The 16692-nt window shown below is 42.4% G+C and overlaps 1 protein-coding gene across 1 annotated transcript in view; it reads left to right on the top strand.

The window, feature by feature from the left end:
• Positions 1-4630: 4630 nt before the first annotated feature.
• grm5b (glutamate receptor, metabotropic 5b) overlaps positions 4631-16692 on the top strand; it is a 46528-nt gene continuing 34466 nt past the window's right edge. The window contains exons 1-6 of the mRNA XM_029170161.3: positions 4631-4784; positions 10336-10706; positions 11202-11639; positions 11797-11911; positions 16075-16149; positions 16380-16554. Coding sequence (XP_029025994.1) covers positions 10551-10706; positions 11202-11639; positions 11797-11911; positions 16075-16149; positions 16380-16554 — 959 coding nt within the window. The 5' untranslated portion in view covers positions 4631-4784; positions 10336-10550. The remainder of the gene's footprint in view (positions 4785-10335; positions 10707-11201; positions 11640-11796; positions 11912-16074; positions 16150-16379; positions 16555-16692) is intronic.

Raw genomic sequence — 16692 nt, 5'->3', positions numbered from 1 at the left:
GCTTTAGGGGCCGTCCTCTGACAAAGTGTGTGATCTCATGCACCCAGCGCACAACTAGAGCCCTCACACCATCACATGCTAGGCATAATATTCCTGATTCCGCCTTCATTTGGTCTGGAGAACAGCTGACCTCTGCTCCACTGGACCTCAGGCAAAAAGGTCTGTTTGAGTGTGTGTGTGTGTGTGTGTGTGTGTGTGTGTGTGTGTGTGTGTGTGTGTGTGTGTGTGTGTGTGTGTGTGTGTGTGTGTGTGTGTGGGTGTGTGTGTGTGTGTGTGTTTTGCCGACTTCTTGCTGAATGGACAAAGACAAGCTTGTGCGGGTGTAGACTTGTTAATTTTGACCTTTATGTGGAGCTGTCGCTGTGTGTCTGCAGTGTGTGTGTGTGTGTGTGTGTGTGTGTGTGTGTGTGTGTGTGTGTGTGTGTGTGTGTGTCTGGGGAGGTTAGGAATTTGTGCATGATCAAGTGTGTACGTGCAGGTAAGAGAGTAAATATAAAGTTGTGTAAAAATGATATTACACAGTTAATTCAGTTGCTTTTTCTCTGTGATCTTTGCACTTTTAGGTTTTCAGTACAACCACATTCTGAGCATCAGTCAGTATGTTTATTGTGCTCTCTAGAACTTAATCACTTCTGCTAATGACGTCATTAGCAAATGGCATCATCATGTTTAATAAGTCTGCTTATTAAAGCATGGTTTTGGGCGGCGATGCACCAAAAACAGAAATCACATCTTTAATCTGAGGATGGAGTCGGCCCAGCCTCACTGTGGACCTGGCAATGGGTGGTTACACATGAAAACAATTATTTCTATTTGGTAGTTTATTTATTAGCTTGATTGTTCAATGTGTTTATCAATTAATAATTATGATCAATGATGAGTCCTACTGTACTTTGATTTTTACTTCTCTTATTACTAAAAGTCTGAAATGTGTATGTTAGTTCAATCATTCTGATGTGAAAAGGGGACTTTCATCTTTCCCTTTTTTTCCTTGGCGTAAAATCACTATTAGGATCAGCATGTCCACATTAAAGGGCTGATTTATGATGTTCCGTGTTGTGTCCTATGCCGCGTTTCATGCCACATTATTGACATTGGACCATGGCAAAGCTTTGATTTTTCACTTTAGAGAGATGGGCCTGTTGCAGTGAAAGAAAAAAAGCTATTTTCCACAGAGGAAAACAGGCATTAAACTTGTATCATGTAACTGGTGATCATAGTGCAAGAAGCACAATCAGTTAATGCTAATGTAGTATAAACACTGTAAGCATCATTTGACAATGATCATTATGATTAATAATGATAATTATTAATTATAATTACATAATACTCGGACTACAGTGAGTCTTTGACAGCGTTTCCCATCCTGTACCACATGGTAGAGCATGACGATCACATGCACACAGCACCAACGTTCAGTAAGAAAACTACCAAAAGAAGCAGGGGAGTGAGGGAGACCTTTCTCGTACTGTATGCTCTGCCTCCTCAGGATCAGCCCAGAAAGTCATCCGCCAGCGCCAGACGGAATCACAAGCCGGTCACATGCTGCCGCAGCCAGGCACGGGATGCGGCTTATCCCTCTGCAGGAATGCGGTGGGGCGCAGGAATGAGCATCACAGGATGAACCTGTCCGCGGGGCTCCGGGGGCCGACACACAGGCTGCGACGGGGTTCTCACTTCAACAGTTTCACCTTCTGTGAATCTGTCCACTTCCACAAGTAAGTAGCTCCGCCACCAAGACTTCCAGAATGCCTAATTGAGACTTTGTCCCCTCCTCCATCTTCTTTCCCCAACAGACACAAGGGGGCAGCATGACCCATTTCTTGGATTCCACAGGAGCGCGTGAAAGGGCCGTGTTCCTTCACGGAGCACTTATTTCACGCAGGTGGTTGCCTCCTCATCGGCTGTAATGAGAGGAAGAAGAACGTGGTCTGAGCACCTGGAGGCGTTTTAATTGGCTTTTTTCTCATGAAATAAGCTCCTTCCAATTAAATTTCACACTGCCGACCTGCACAAATGAAAGATCTGTCTGATTTCATAGTCATAGTTTGCACCTTGTAGCCCGAGGAGATCATTTATGTCTTGGCTAGAAAATCGCCTGAAAACGAGAACGTTGCTTCTCAAGCCGATACTGGTCACATTTAAAGCCAAACTGGCTTGGCACACTGTGAAAAATCTCTAAACAGCTGAACAGGTGGCTGACGGCACAGGAGCGATGGAGGGAGAAATGTGATAATAAATCAATGATAAACCAGAGTCCTGGAAATGAATTGTGCTGAGGTAGGTTTGTACACGTTCTTCTGTTTCTGTCCTGTTCACAAGGATGACCAAAAGGCCCTGACCTCCTGACCTGGGAACCTTTGCTCCTCATCCGTATGCCGAAAATGTGTGAGGAAAACAAATATTCACTGTGACTTTGCAAATCAGTAGGTGGACAGATCAAATGTCAAAATGTAAAGTTTAAATTGACCCCTGACTGACTAGTGACGCCGTCAAAACCATCAGTAGGCATATTCATATGACCTAAGCTTGGTCTATTAGGCAAAATCACACAGCATGAGAGTGAATGTTTTATTTCTGATGTCCATGATTCTCTGTTGGCGTTGTATGGCTGTGTTTTTTCAGCTATTTGTCCTACTTAGAGTGGGAATATCACAGACAAGTAACAACCCTCTATCAGCTATGTGTCTATGGCAACCATGGGCATTCACTGTTATTCTGAAATGCCATTAAATAATTGATTTGCCGACTGTGACACGGACTCTGACGTGCTTGCGATTTGCGGAGGAGTGTGGCATAAAGAGATGTTTTTACCCTGCAGGTGTTTATATGCATGTGATATATGCTTATATGTAGTGACACAAAGAAAACAGACTTGCACAGGCTGTGGCGATATTTTGAAATGTCCTGCTGAAATCTTTTTTTCTCTCTAACCAGAGACCTGATGCATCCAGTACTGCAGCCCACACACTTAACATTGTCAACATTAGATTATGTACATACAGTGCAGTAACTATATCATTTTCTTCCATCATACCTTACAATCCAATTGTCTTTAATTTGGTGCACTCGGCTCTATCCTTTGTTATTGATTCATCTCAGTTTCATCAATTTTAATTCACTTATTGATCCAACTTTAAGTGTCCCTCTTAGTGATTAATGAGTTGGATCTGTGTATCCGTGTGTGTGTGTGTGTGTGTGTGTGTGTGTGTGTGTGTGTGTGTGTGTGTGTGTGTGTGTGTGTGTGTGTGAGAGAAAGAGAAAGAGAAAGAGAAAGAGAGAGAGGAGAGAGAAACACAGTTTGACTGGCATCAAATAGAACAAATTGGGTTGATCTGTTGGCAGCTTGTTAATATTATTGGGTCACCATAGAAATGTGACCTCACATCATTCCAGCAATTCATCTAAAGAAACAGTTCTTTTTAGAAGAACAAAATTTGATAGTAAAAAGGTACTGTTAACGTTTGTAGTTATTTACTGTGAATTAAACAAAGAGGGTGTGTATGTGGTAATGATATTAACTGATTTCAACAATCATATGTGATATCAACAATCATATGTTTCACTGTTGACATTTCCCTTTATCTTATCATGCCTCTAGAATAATGTTAAATCTCTGGCTAGGCAATCAAAAAGGAGAAGCACAGTGGTTTTAATGGTATTAAATTTTTAGAACTAGTGCTCCTCCAGAATCAGGACACATGAGATAAAGAACTTGGTGAACCTCCTTGCTCATTGCAAAATGGTTTTAGGCCTCTGACTGCACAAAATGATGATCTGCCTAATACCCTCCTTATGTTGAAGCATGGTGTTGGTACTGTCATGTTATGGAGGTGCTTCTCTGTGTCAGGGACAAAAGGGAAAGGCCAGAATTGAAGGAATGATGAATGCAGACGATGTGCACGTTACCAGCGAGTCTGGTTTCAGACTGCTCAACATCAGTGGAGAGACCTTAACCAGTCAGTTCACAGCCCCTTCCCATCCATTCTGATGGAGCTTGAGGGATTCTGTCAGTAGGAATGGGATAAATGCACAGAAAATTCAATGAAAAAAGGCTGTTTTGCCTGTTAATCTATACGTGTCATTACAAATGCTGAATAGTGAAGCAGAGCGTGTCAGACAGGGGTCAGACTTTGTAAGGCTATCGCTGCATCAGCTAAAGCCCCATCTACCCTGCGTGTGAGAAAGACAGTGTAGTTGCGCCGATGCCTATGCTCCTTTAATGGTTTACTAATCCCAAATGCATTTGGCTGCTAAATTAATCCAAGCCCCGTCCCGGCCAATCTCTAAAACCCTTTATGCCCCATACTCACCCTCTCCATCTCTCATTCTTCCTGTCAGGCTACTATCAGTATCCATCTCTATCTCCAGATGGTATTGGGAAGGTACATACACACAGACAGACAGAGACAGACAGGCAGACAGGAAGCGGGAGAGAGGGGGAGAGAGAGAGAGCGAGAGAGAGGGTGGATGACCTGTGACGCGAAAGGAGCCTCCTCATTGGAGCGACTGGCGCTGCAGAGAGAGAGAGAGAGAGAGCGAGAGAGAGAGAGAGAGAGAGCGAGCGAGAGAGAGCGAGAGAGAGAGCGAGCGAGCGAGAGAGAGAGAGAGCGAGAGAGAGAGAGAGAGAGAGCGAGCGAGAGAGAGCGAGAGAGAGAGCGAGGAGACGGGGTTCATTTGTTACCATAGTGAAAAAGTAGATTAACCACCGCGAGCATGAAGCGCTGACGGACACGAGGGATGCTGTGTTTCTCCAGGAACATCCACCTGTCCTGCGAGCAGAGGTAGGCTGCGTGTGACTCCCGCGTGTCTTGGTTTCCGTTCGTGGAGGAGAATTGCTGTATAGCGGCGTGACCGGGGCAAGTAACGAGTAGTTGTTTTTTCCTACTAGTCAAGTTCACGCACGGGAATGCGTCTTAAAGTCACTGTTTGAATAACCAGACGCACTGTCGGCATATTTAGACGTAACACCTATGCGTATATCATTTAGCAGTGTAATTTAATTACTTCTGCACCGGAACCCACATAATTATTCACCTAGTAATATTTGAACCGTGTCTCATATGCTGTCAGTTGCGATACAAAAAACTATGCAAGTACCTAATATTTTATTAAAATGAATTAAAACATATATCGTTAAACCTGAAGGGGACATGTCAATAAAAGCCTAAAGGCGAAGTGTTGTCCTGCAAAACCTAAAGCAGTCCGCTGCTCTCGGCGGCACCGCGGTGTTTCTATTAGATTTGCATTGATTTTTTATATGTGATCATTTGATCCCCGTGGATCCTTCAGGTGGACGCCAGGCCAAGCTGTATAGGTTAATGGCTCTTTACTCCTGTGACCGATATGAAAGCCCCAACGCTATCGATCCCCTCCACACTGCATCGTTATCCCAACCCACAGTGTCACCTCCAATGTCTGCTTGACACGGGAGAAGGGGATCCACAGTCACTCCGTTTATTCAGAGCCCGAAACTTAGCACAAAAACTGTTTCATTGGCTTTGTAGCAGTTGAAAAACTACAAAAAGAGAATCCGTTTTAACGAGTTTAGCTAGAGTGAAAAACTGACTGGTTTGCTGTTGTTTTCTGATCTGCCATTTAAAAAAATTTAAAGTAATAATAAAAAAGCAAGACGATCATATTATTGACAAGCCAATAAGGTCAATTTTAATAAACAGGGAGCCTGAGCAACACGAGTATAATTGTCTGAGTCGCGCGCGCACCCTTAGCTGGTGTTACGTTGAACTTTGTGGCCACCTGGAACCCGCTTCTTACTTGGACCCTTCGCTGTGTAATCATGATAAGACATGCGGTTGGTACTAGGTTGAGGCTATATGTATTACAGGAGGTGGATAAAAGTTGTGTTACGGAGGAAGGTGTGACACAAACGCGTGAGAAGCCAGACTTTTCGTACAACACCTGTTCTGCGGTTTTTCGCTAGGTCACTTAATGGCGCAATCTAGCATGAGCAACAAGGCTAGCTCCACTTTGATGCTAGGGGAGGATTCACATGTGTAGTGTTACGTTATTAGCCTGAATAATATAAACTGTATTTCTATGTTGGCTGGGATACAATGGAGACAATATATAATTAATTGCTATGTAGCTAAAACCATCGAGCTAAGGCAAAGGCTAAGCTAAATTCAATGCAATTAACCTAGCTGGACCTCTTTTAGCTAGCATTAGCTTTCTACTAGTTAACCCTTGCATTCCTCTACCAGGGTTTTCTTTTCCCTTACTTCTCAGTACATCAGGTAGGTAGGAGGAAGGACAGAAGGGCGAGGTGAGAGAAATGTTCCAAAAACAAACCGGGTGACTCCAGAGTCCAGCACATCACCCATAATAAAATGTTAAGAGTCCCGTTGGAAAGGACGGGATGGTTGGGCAGGAATGGAGCACTGTAAAAGCTAAAGACAGGCGGGGATGGGGTTTTGTAGCTAGTGGAAGAGGGATGAGCGGCTGAGCAGAGGGGGGGGGGGGGGGGGGGATGAAGGAGAGAGGTGTTTGGAGAGAGGCTCAGGTGTGCGTGACCGGAAAACGGAGGGAGCCGCGGCGCCGCACGGCAATCACAGGCGGCTCTGGTGTGTTTGACATTGGACTAACGCTACACATTACATGCAGCGTCTTCCCCCTGTCGTGGTATCTTATTATCAAGCGGAACCGCGTCGGCGCCTCTGCAGACTCCTATAAGGTGAGGATTATTGGCAGTATTGTGCAGACGTGATCCTGCCTCTGCGGGGACTTATCCTGACTGCACTACTCTCGATTGTGCACATGGGGAATTCGTCGCACTTTGTTGTGATCTGCTGTTCTCGCAGCAGTCTTAAAAGGGACTTACTTGCAGTTGCATGCGGATTAGTTAACCTTGGTTTTGTTTTGTAAGGTGTAACCCGGTTACCCGCAGCGGGCATTCGCACAGATGTGAACGGGAGACCGTCACGCCAATTAAACAGGGGAGGATGAGAAACCCGGTTTTTATCGGCGCGTGCTGTAGCCGTGTTCGTTTCAGACGGCGTCTCTGTCATGCTTTCAGTCGTTCGCTTGTAAAAGGCGAATGCTCTGTGTGTGTGTGTGTGTGTGTGTGTGTGTGTGTGTGTGTGTGTGTGTGTGTGTGTGTGTGTGTGTGCGCGCGTGTGTTTGGTTCGGTGCAAATGATGGACTCTGATCTCCCATTGCGGTTGACGGATGCAGCGCTGCGCCAGTCGCTGTTGCATTTAAATTTGATTTCGTTTTGAATGGGGCTATTTCGGCAAACTCCGTAAGTCGTGAGCGCTTAATCAGTTGCGTTACAGGAAATCATATAATTCAGCGATTTCTTTAAAGGGACACTAATGGAACATAAACGACACCGCGGCAGATAAAGTGGAGACAAATTGGCGACTCAGAGGACGAGAGCAGGCTACAAGTCCCAGTTGAAACACTTGAAGATGAAGTGTTTTGAGGTCAGAGCCTGTCTGGAGGAGTTCTGCAGGCACCGCTGTGTTACATCTGGGCTAACGTCGTCTCTGCTGCAGCGGGTAAAGTCGTTACGGTGTTTGGGGTCTGTGAAGACAGTGTTTGATTGAAACTGACACTGTTGGAGGATAAATGTTGCTGTCAGAAGTGGTTATTGGACATCATGTAGACCTGATTGGCTTTGTCACAGTAGCTAAATGAGTTCATACAGATTCTGATTGTGTTTGATATTTCCATACTGCTTATTGTTTGATTAGATCAGTACAGCTATACATTCCCTTAGACCTTTTAATTTAAATTTAAATCTGCTGCCCTGTGTCCCAGTGCTGTTGTCCACTAGCCTTAGTGTAAATAATCAAAAATTAATTGACTGATGCTAATGTCAGAGAATGTGAGATGTCACCCTAAAAAACTACAGAATGGTGTAAATGTAGTTGTAGTTTGTCCTGGCTTTAGTGGTTCGCTTGATCTAATCACCAGAACAACTTGTGGCACTAAACACATCAGTTTTAATGGCAATACGTTACTCTGTTCTTAAAACATTTAAATGTACAGTATTGTTCAATGGGCTCAGGTGCTTTAAACACAACCCCTGTCCATTTGGGGAAAAAGAAGCACATGAAGACGCAGTTTCACATGGCCACTCAGCAAAAGCCTTCACTAATATGTAAAGCTCTCTAAAATGTTGCTGTTTCCTTAAACTGTGTACACAACAGAAAAAAAAATGGATGACCTATTTTAGTTGCCAGCAGCATCGGTTTATGGTGCCTGTTTGTGCTGTCTCCCTGTTGACTGTTCATATCCGTTAGTTTTCTTCTATAGATGAAATGTAGTATTGCTTACTGTATATTCACAGACTGAGAGAGTGTTCTGCTATTAAAAAACAACATAATAGCCTGGTACACGTACTTTATATATGCGTGTATAGACTGCATGCAGCCTGGTGCTTAATTTAACCCTACATTGTCTGGAGTGTTTCACTAAAAAATCTTTTTCTTAATAGCATGCATTTGGCTCTGTTCATAAAAAGACTTCATTTGATTTAAATAGTATAAATAAGTTTTTTACAATGTTTTTTTTACTATTCAGATGATGAAAATAGTAGTAAGATGTGACAATTTATTAAAAACCCCAGATGTCAGTGGGGCTGACTGGCACCTCTGCCCCATTAATAAATACTCAATTCCTCTCACTCTCTCCACCTTTACTTCTTTTTCATCTGATGCGTTTTTGTGTCTGCATTGAAGTTGGTTTAGTAAGTGTTTGTTATGCCCTTGTGTAAAGTTTGGCTAGAACTACAGATACAGTAACATCGCCTAATGGGGTGTCCTAGATGTTTGTGTAAAGAATGCGCATTTCATTTTCTTAGCAGCTACCATTAAGGCTGCACAATTAAAGTGACACAGACGCACAGCGTGCACTGTACGTGCACTGCAAAGGAAACTGACTTGTCTTGTGTTGAAATGCCTTTTGCTTTTAGTTAACAGCACAGTTCATATCTTATGGTGACATTTTAAAAGATATTTTTGCTTTTTTTCATGACTGTGCCCTGTGTTATTGATAAAGACAGGGTGTGTGAGCGTGAGTTGAGCTTAGTTTGAAGTGTTCATTGTTGGAGCAGCAGTGCCATCCTGACACTGTCATGTTAATTATGTTCAGCGAGTTTCTCTTGATGCCCTTTTTATCTCCCTCATCTCCTGTCTTTTTCTTTCTCTCTTTTTACCATTTACAACCTCTTTCTCTTTTTTGTCTGTCGTCCTCTGTAGCTCTACTCTGTCTTTCACCTTACAGTCTTGTTTTGCATAAGCGCTAGATTCCACTGTCTGCTATCTATGCAAACTCCCCTGCTGCTTATGGTCAATTAAATCTCTCCATTGCAATAAAATAAAGTATGTGTGTAACTTGGAGGTTAAACAAACTACAAGACTTGCCCATTATTGTTGAGCAATGTCTACCTTACTCATTGGAGGAAACGCATGAAAACCCACATTCTGGCTGACTGTTAGACACAAGGTGCCTGGTGAATTTTTTTGTACTGTAGCTCAAGTCCTGTTTGTCTGTTTGAATCATACACTTAGTGTTTAAATTGCTCACAGTTTGTAAAGAGGATTTTTCATTGTTAGCTAACCTCTGTTTGCACTTCATTAAATGGGTGCATTCCATAATTCATTCATAATAGTAGTGCACATATCTACCTTTTTTCTGTAGAACAGAAGCACTTTATGATCTGTTGTATCCAGTTTTATCCAAGACATTCTTGTTTTAGATTTGAATACAGCACTGTGCAGTGTGTTATTCAGAGAAAAAGCACCCAATATCTAATATTAAAGGAATAGGACTTAGACTTAACATGCCTTGTTGGAGTTGCGTTTTTTAGGTGCTCAAAATTGCTCTTACAACCCTGGTGATGTCACAGTTGTATGACTTACTGATGTATAAAAAGTGTCAGGCAACCTAACAGCAGCTACTTTGAGTTGTGCTACAATGTTTCAGTTTAGTTATTCTATGTATATCACAGCAGTAAACGTTATTAAGAATTAATAGTGGCTTATTGCAATATTTGCAGCAGTGTAATGCAGCTTATGCTGATTTTATTTGTACAGTTCACATTGACATGAGACATTTTCTGTAAATTGGGAGCACAAAAAAAAGAAAACCGTGTTAAACTATGGTTGTACATAGAGACAGGCAAACAGCCTGTTTTGCTTGGAGCATTCAGCATCAACTCCAAACCTTCAACCTCTATTGGTCTTTTCTGCTCACAGGTACATGTGAACATGTATTCCTGTCACCTGTTACTGTGGAAACCAGTTGTTTGTTTTAATTGAGTGAGCCTGGAGTTATTTCACCTAATGAAACATTTCTTTTGAATTTTCCCAGGTTGCAGTGCAGCGGTTGCCTCAGCCTTTGCAGTGATGGTCCTGCTGTTAAATCTGAAGGAATGGATTCAGAAGAAAGAAATATGTGGAAATTAGTCATGTCAAAACCTGCTCAGTTCCACTAAGCGTTGTCATGTCTAGGAAACGTGTTTCCTGTGACAGCTCCAACCAACAAATCTGAGACTTGCTTCTCCTGCGCTAGCTTAACGAACCAAGATGATTCTTCGACTGCTACTGGTACTGTCCCTTTGGGTGGGACCCGATAAAGCGGACACTGCCCAGTCCAACGAAAGGAGAGTTGTAGCACACATACCTGGTGATATCATCATTGGGGCATTGTTTTCAGTACATCATCAGCCTCCTGCTGACAAGGTAGGTTTGTCTTTTTGTGTCTGTAGAATGACTGTCTGCTATATAAATACAACACTTCAGTCTCTGTCTTTGTAAATGTCTATATTTCATTTTCATTGTCAGGATTTGAATGAGGCATTTATAGAAATTAGGACCGAAAATAAATAAAATGGTAAAGTGAATTGAAGTAGTTTCCTGTCTTGTAAAGAGAGACGTTCTGCTTATTAAGACCCACAGAACAAAGTCAATATGGTTCAGTGCGCTGATATTAAATTTCAGTGTAATGACATTTTCCCCATCTCAATATGCATAACTGCTGAAAAAACTCTTGGGACAATGCAGCCATGTGACTATAAATCTAATATTCTAAAGGTGAACCACCTGTATGTTGTTCAGTATGTGTCTAAATGAAGATTATTATTTATGACAATCAATTATACTGTCATCAAAAACAATCACAACATAATGACAGCCTTGTAATGTAAATGCACAATTTATCTTGATGTGACTGTACAGGTACATGAACGCAAGTGTGGTGCAGTACGGGAACAGTATGGTATCCAGAGGGTGGAGGCCATGATGCACACGCTGGACCGCATTAACGCCGACCCGTACATCCTTCCCAACATCACCCTGGGCTGTGAGATCAGGGACTCTTGTTGGCACTCAGCTGTAGCCCTGGAGCAGAGCATTGAATTCATACGGGATTCACTAGTCTCATCTGATGAGGCAGAAGAGTGGGGCGGGGGAGGCTCCTGGGGAGGGGGAGGCGGTGGAGGAGCAACAATGAAGTGTGCAGACCCCTCTGCCACTCCAATGCGGGGGAAGAAACCAATTGTTGGTTTGATTGGACCGGGATCAAGCTCAGTGGCCATTCAGGTCCAGAACTTACTGCAGCTGTTCAACATACCACAGATTGCCTACTCTGCCACCAGTATGGACCTCAGTGATAAGGTGAGCCCTGTTAACATGTTTGATTATAAGTCCTATGGATTTAGTCATATAAATGTAAAAGGGACTCGGTTAGAGACAGGATGTATGGTTCCTGCTTTAATGTGAAGACTCAGACTGTTACTAGATAACTGCTTGCCATTGTTTTCCATTGCTTCAGAGCCTTTATAAGTACTTTATGCGGGTGGTACCTTCAGATGCCCAGCAGGCAAGAGCTATGGTGGACATTGTTAAAAGGTACAACTGGAGCTACGTGTCAGCTATACACACCGAAGGTACAACGACCCACACACTCCATCTTTTTACTTTGATCACAGAAACTGCTGTCTGTTCCTTTTTCTTGATTTATTGGTCTTTTTGTCTGTCTCTGCCTCATTACAACGTGCCTACTCATTATTTTAATTTACTTGAATATTGTATTCCCCCTTTGGTGAGAAACATGTGATGCCTCAGAAAAGAAACTTTATGAGAAGTCAAAATTAAGGAGCTAGAAACTCTATTGGAACATGCCTTGGGTATTTAAGTGTAAGGACAAAAGAATATGAAGATAAGGCAGAGAGAAATATAACTGACAAGATCAGTCAGATAATAGCAGCACTGTAGCAGGAAAGTGTAATAGCTGGGTTTAGGCTAGTTAGATGCCAATTTGCCAATGGAATAATAGTATTCATAAAACAGTAGAGAAGGTCAGCAGTTAATGACTCACTTAGTTCTCGTTACACTCATTCATTCACACACTCACTTACTCTCTCACTGAGATGTTACAGATAGCGTGACAGCAACAGCAGAACAATGGAGTAGCTGTGTGTGTTTGCAGGTGTCCATTGAGAGAAAGTTCGGTGAGCTTGAAGGACACACACACACACATACATACACACACACACACACACACACACACACACACACACACACACACACACACACACACATATCCTTGTACTTACATGGAAGTGAGGACATCAATTGACAGAATCCTTTCCTAGCACCTTACTGTACCCTCACCCTCACAACTAAATGCAGACGTCAAACCCTTGCTTTAATCTAAACCAAAACTCAATTCTAACCTCAGCCCTAAAATCACATCTTAACCCTCATACAGGCCTTCAAAGCAGTGAGGACCGGCCAAAATGTCCTCAATTTGTCAAAATGTCCTCACTTTGTTAGGAAAACATATTTTTTGGTTCTCAAGTGCACACACACACACACACACACACACACACACACACACACACACACACACACACACACACACACACACACACACACACACACACACACAGTAAGAAGTCTAGTTTCTGGCCTCTGGCAATGCCCTTAACCCTTAACTTGCACTTGTGAATAGGAAGCCATGCATGCAGTTGAGTATACAATATATTTGCATGCAGGCTATCTGTGTTTGTCACCATGTACTATGGAGACAGTGGAAGAACAATAGTGTAAACAATAGTGAGTTTATAATAGGGCAAAAATGTCACAAGAAACAGTTGCCAGTGTAAAAAAATAGGCCAATTAACATGTAAGTTAATTATTAAGTGATCATTGTACTAATAATACTGTTATTAGTACAATGATCACTTAATAACATGCGTCAGGTGTAGGCATGGTGTAGGCATATAAATGGTTCCCCTCCTCCACTGCTTTCCCAGCACATCGTAACACAGACCTGCCTTGTACTACAGTATACTATACTGTATTTACAGTACCTTCATGCTGTGTGTGTTACTTAAATCATCATACATTTCTCCAGTGAAGGAAGACACGGTTCCAAATGTTAAGACATTTGGAAATGTACGAATCTTTGTTTATTTAAATAATGTGTTTACCCCTACAAATATTTGTAGAAACATAGTTTTTGCAATAACATTTGTTTTGCTTGTGACATTTATTCTTGCATTCTCATGAGAATAATGAGTATGAATGGGAGTGTATGTGAATGTATGTGTGTGAGCTTGTTGGTGTGCTGCTGTAAATCTTTCTGACAAGGATAGCAAGCATATATATATATATATATATATATATATATATATATATATATATATAGCTGTGTGGGTTTGAGACAGCGCTTGTGTTCATGTTTGCAAATGTGTGTTTGTCAGGAAAATACTGGTCTTTGTATTTCCTCAGACAGGCGGGTATGACCTTGCAAGTCGCCGTCAAGGTTGGTGGCTGTTGCCTTCTCAAACACAATCACCAACAGATAAAGAGAGCAAGAGGGAAGGATAGGAGAACTGCAGCGAGAGCGATAAGGATGAGAGGCACTGGAAGAACATAGGGAAAGGACAAGGAGCTGAGTTGGAATAGAGAGACGGGGACAGGAAGACAATGGGGGGAGAGAACGCTGGTGATTGTTATAACAAACGTCAGAAGACAAAAGTAATGCCAACGCCTGTCTCACCTTTTTTTGTGAACAATGTTACTTTACATCTATACTAATCTTGTAGTGGGACACACAACACCAGAACCAATACAGAGACTTCCTAATCTTAGCTGTAAGTACTGCTGTCGTTATTATTACTATTTTACTGCGATATTGTACGTTTGTACTATTGTTAGAGGAAAACTTCACAGATTTTCAATGGGTGTTGGCCAAAACGAATGAAGGGACACTTCGATTCCTCCATATTTTCTATCCAGGGAAATAATAATTTATTCTGAGACATCTCAGCAGATTGATTGTCGTGTGCCCACACACTACAACTAATGCTTCCTGGTTTTCTCTGTACCAGCAACTGCTGAGAGGGGGCGGGGCCAGACTGAGAGGGGGCGGAGCCAGCCTGCTGGAGCGAAACTGCTCTGCCCGCCATTGTTTATGCTCGCATACACGTACAGCACTAAAATAAAAGTAAATGACCGAAGGTCTTACAATAGATTATTTGGAAGACAGCGAGTTCCACTGTGTGTTAGCAACTGGTTGGGTGGGGGGAAACCCGGCAGCCGATACACACAAATATTATTGTACTGTATAAATCCTTTGTCTGTGACCTGGAAGTTTTTCCATTGGGAATAAAACAGAAATAAGATAGATGTATGGATAGATAGTGTACTGCAGAGGGCAAGCAAGTGAGCATTGTCATGAATCAAATGATTAATAGGATGCAGGTTTCCTGTGGTTTGGCTTGGAAAAAACGAGTAACCAGTATAACGAGTACAAGTTTTCACTCACATGATGTATTTATGATTTTGGTTTACCTACTGCTCCATGTCCATAATATTTTAATTAAGATGATGTTATTTGTTTGCTGGAACTGTTAATTTGGCGTGCAGTGAGGGGACAAGACAAGACGCATTGTGCTTGGTTGTAGCCTCTTTGTGTGATGAATTTGTTTGCGGGTGGGAAGGTTTGGGTTTGGAAAGTGTGTTGGTAATGTTACACAGCACGACGAGAGTATATGTGTGTTTAAGAGCGAGGGGAAAAAAGAGGGTGATAAAGAGACACATGACGGGCTTGCTGAAGGGGAGAGGTAGAATGAGAGATGTCTCGCACATAAATCCCTGTTGAGACCAGAGTGAAGTAGGTTACAAGCTTTATCGATTCTGATGATGGTAACAGTGTGTGCAGTGGAAGGAGGGCCTGTACCATCTGGCTCCCACTCCTCTCACTGAGACACTAATTACAGGACTTTACACTTCGCTCCACCACACTCATCATTGGCCTGACTACACACACACACACACACACACACACACACACACACACACACACACACACACACACACACTAAGGTGCAGCAGTGGTCAGGAATTATGGGACCTCTTTTTTCCCTATTTGTATCTCTTAAGCTCTCCTTTCTTGACTAAATTTGCAGTCTGTTTTCACTTTTTGCTCATCTGCTGCTTATTCACACACCTTTCTTTAACTCTTGTCCTTCATTAGTTTAAGTAGAGCACAGATGAATGGTGCCTAATTAGTCTACATTGTCTCATTGATAGAACTGAGAAACATTAGCAATAGAAATCAAATCGAGTGTCTAAAGACATAAACACTAGTAGAACGGCAAAGAAACATTCTTCATCTCCCCTTCAATCACACAGACAGAAGAGAGCGATAAAAGGAGAAGGGAGAGAAATTAAGGAGGGAAATCCTATCATATTCTCTGCCAGTGTGTACAACCCTTCATTAGCATAAATTTCAGGTCACCCACTTTCTCTGGCAAAGAAATGGGCGCCACAGTGGGGAAATGCTTTCTCTGACATAAATTTGAGCTTCTACATGTAGTACAGTAGCTGGTGAGTTCCTTTGGTGGGCATATTTTTGAAAATCCAGAGGGAGCAGGCCCACCACAAATTAGTCTAGTAGGAAAAATTTAAAAAACTTGAGGTGGGATATTTCCTGTTTTTATTTAATAGTTTAATAAACAGGGCCATTGAGGTTTATTCCCATGGATTGAGTTAAATAATTAAACTTCTTGTCACTACCCTTTCTGTATGTTGTTTTTAGGCAACTATGGTGAAAGTGGGATGGGAGCATTCAAGGACATGGCAGCCAAAGAGGGCATCTGTATCGCACACTCTGGTAAGACACTCGAATCAAGGCTACAACAGAATAGCCATTTCAGATTACAGACATTTGACAAACTAGAAGAAACAGAATATTTTACAACATACACAACAAATACTGGCCTGGTTCATGATTTGTATTTTACACTGCAAATGTGATGAAATGTTGACCTGGGAAACCAAATAAAGAACACCGCAGACCTCATCACACAGACTTTTTGCATTTGCTTGACATGATTTCTCAAGGCAAAATCTGGAGCAATGCTGGAGAGCAGAGCTTTGACCGGCTGCTGGAGAGACTGAGGGCTCACTTGCCCAAAGCGAGGGTAGTGGCGTGTTTCTGTGAAGGCATGACTGTCCGCAACATCCTTATGGCCATGAGACGCCAGGGACTGGTAGGAGAGTTTCTACTCATTGGCAGGTCAGTGGAGATACTTTCGTTTTCTTTTGATTGTTAACAGTGTTGGGCTTCCTCCAACAAAAGTGTGTCGCTGCCCTTGTGTCCTACAAGTTCATGGAAGTGTATGAAATTATGTAATCTATGTGCATCTTTGGGTCC

This window comes from Betta splendens, chromosome 13 (assembly GCF_900634795.4).
Source record: "Betta splendens chromosome 13, fBetSpl5.4, whole genome shotgun sequence".
Taxonomy (NCBI): domain Eukaryota; kingdom Metazoa; phylum Chordata; class Actinopteri; order Anabantiformes; family Osphronemidae; genus Betta; species Betta splendens.
This window is presented reverse-complemented; position numbering and strand designations above follow the sequence as displayed.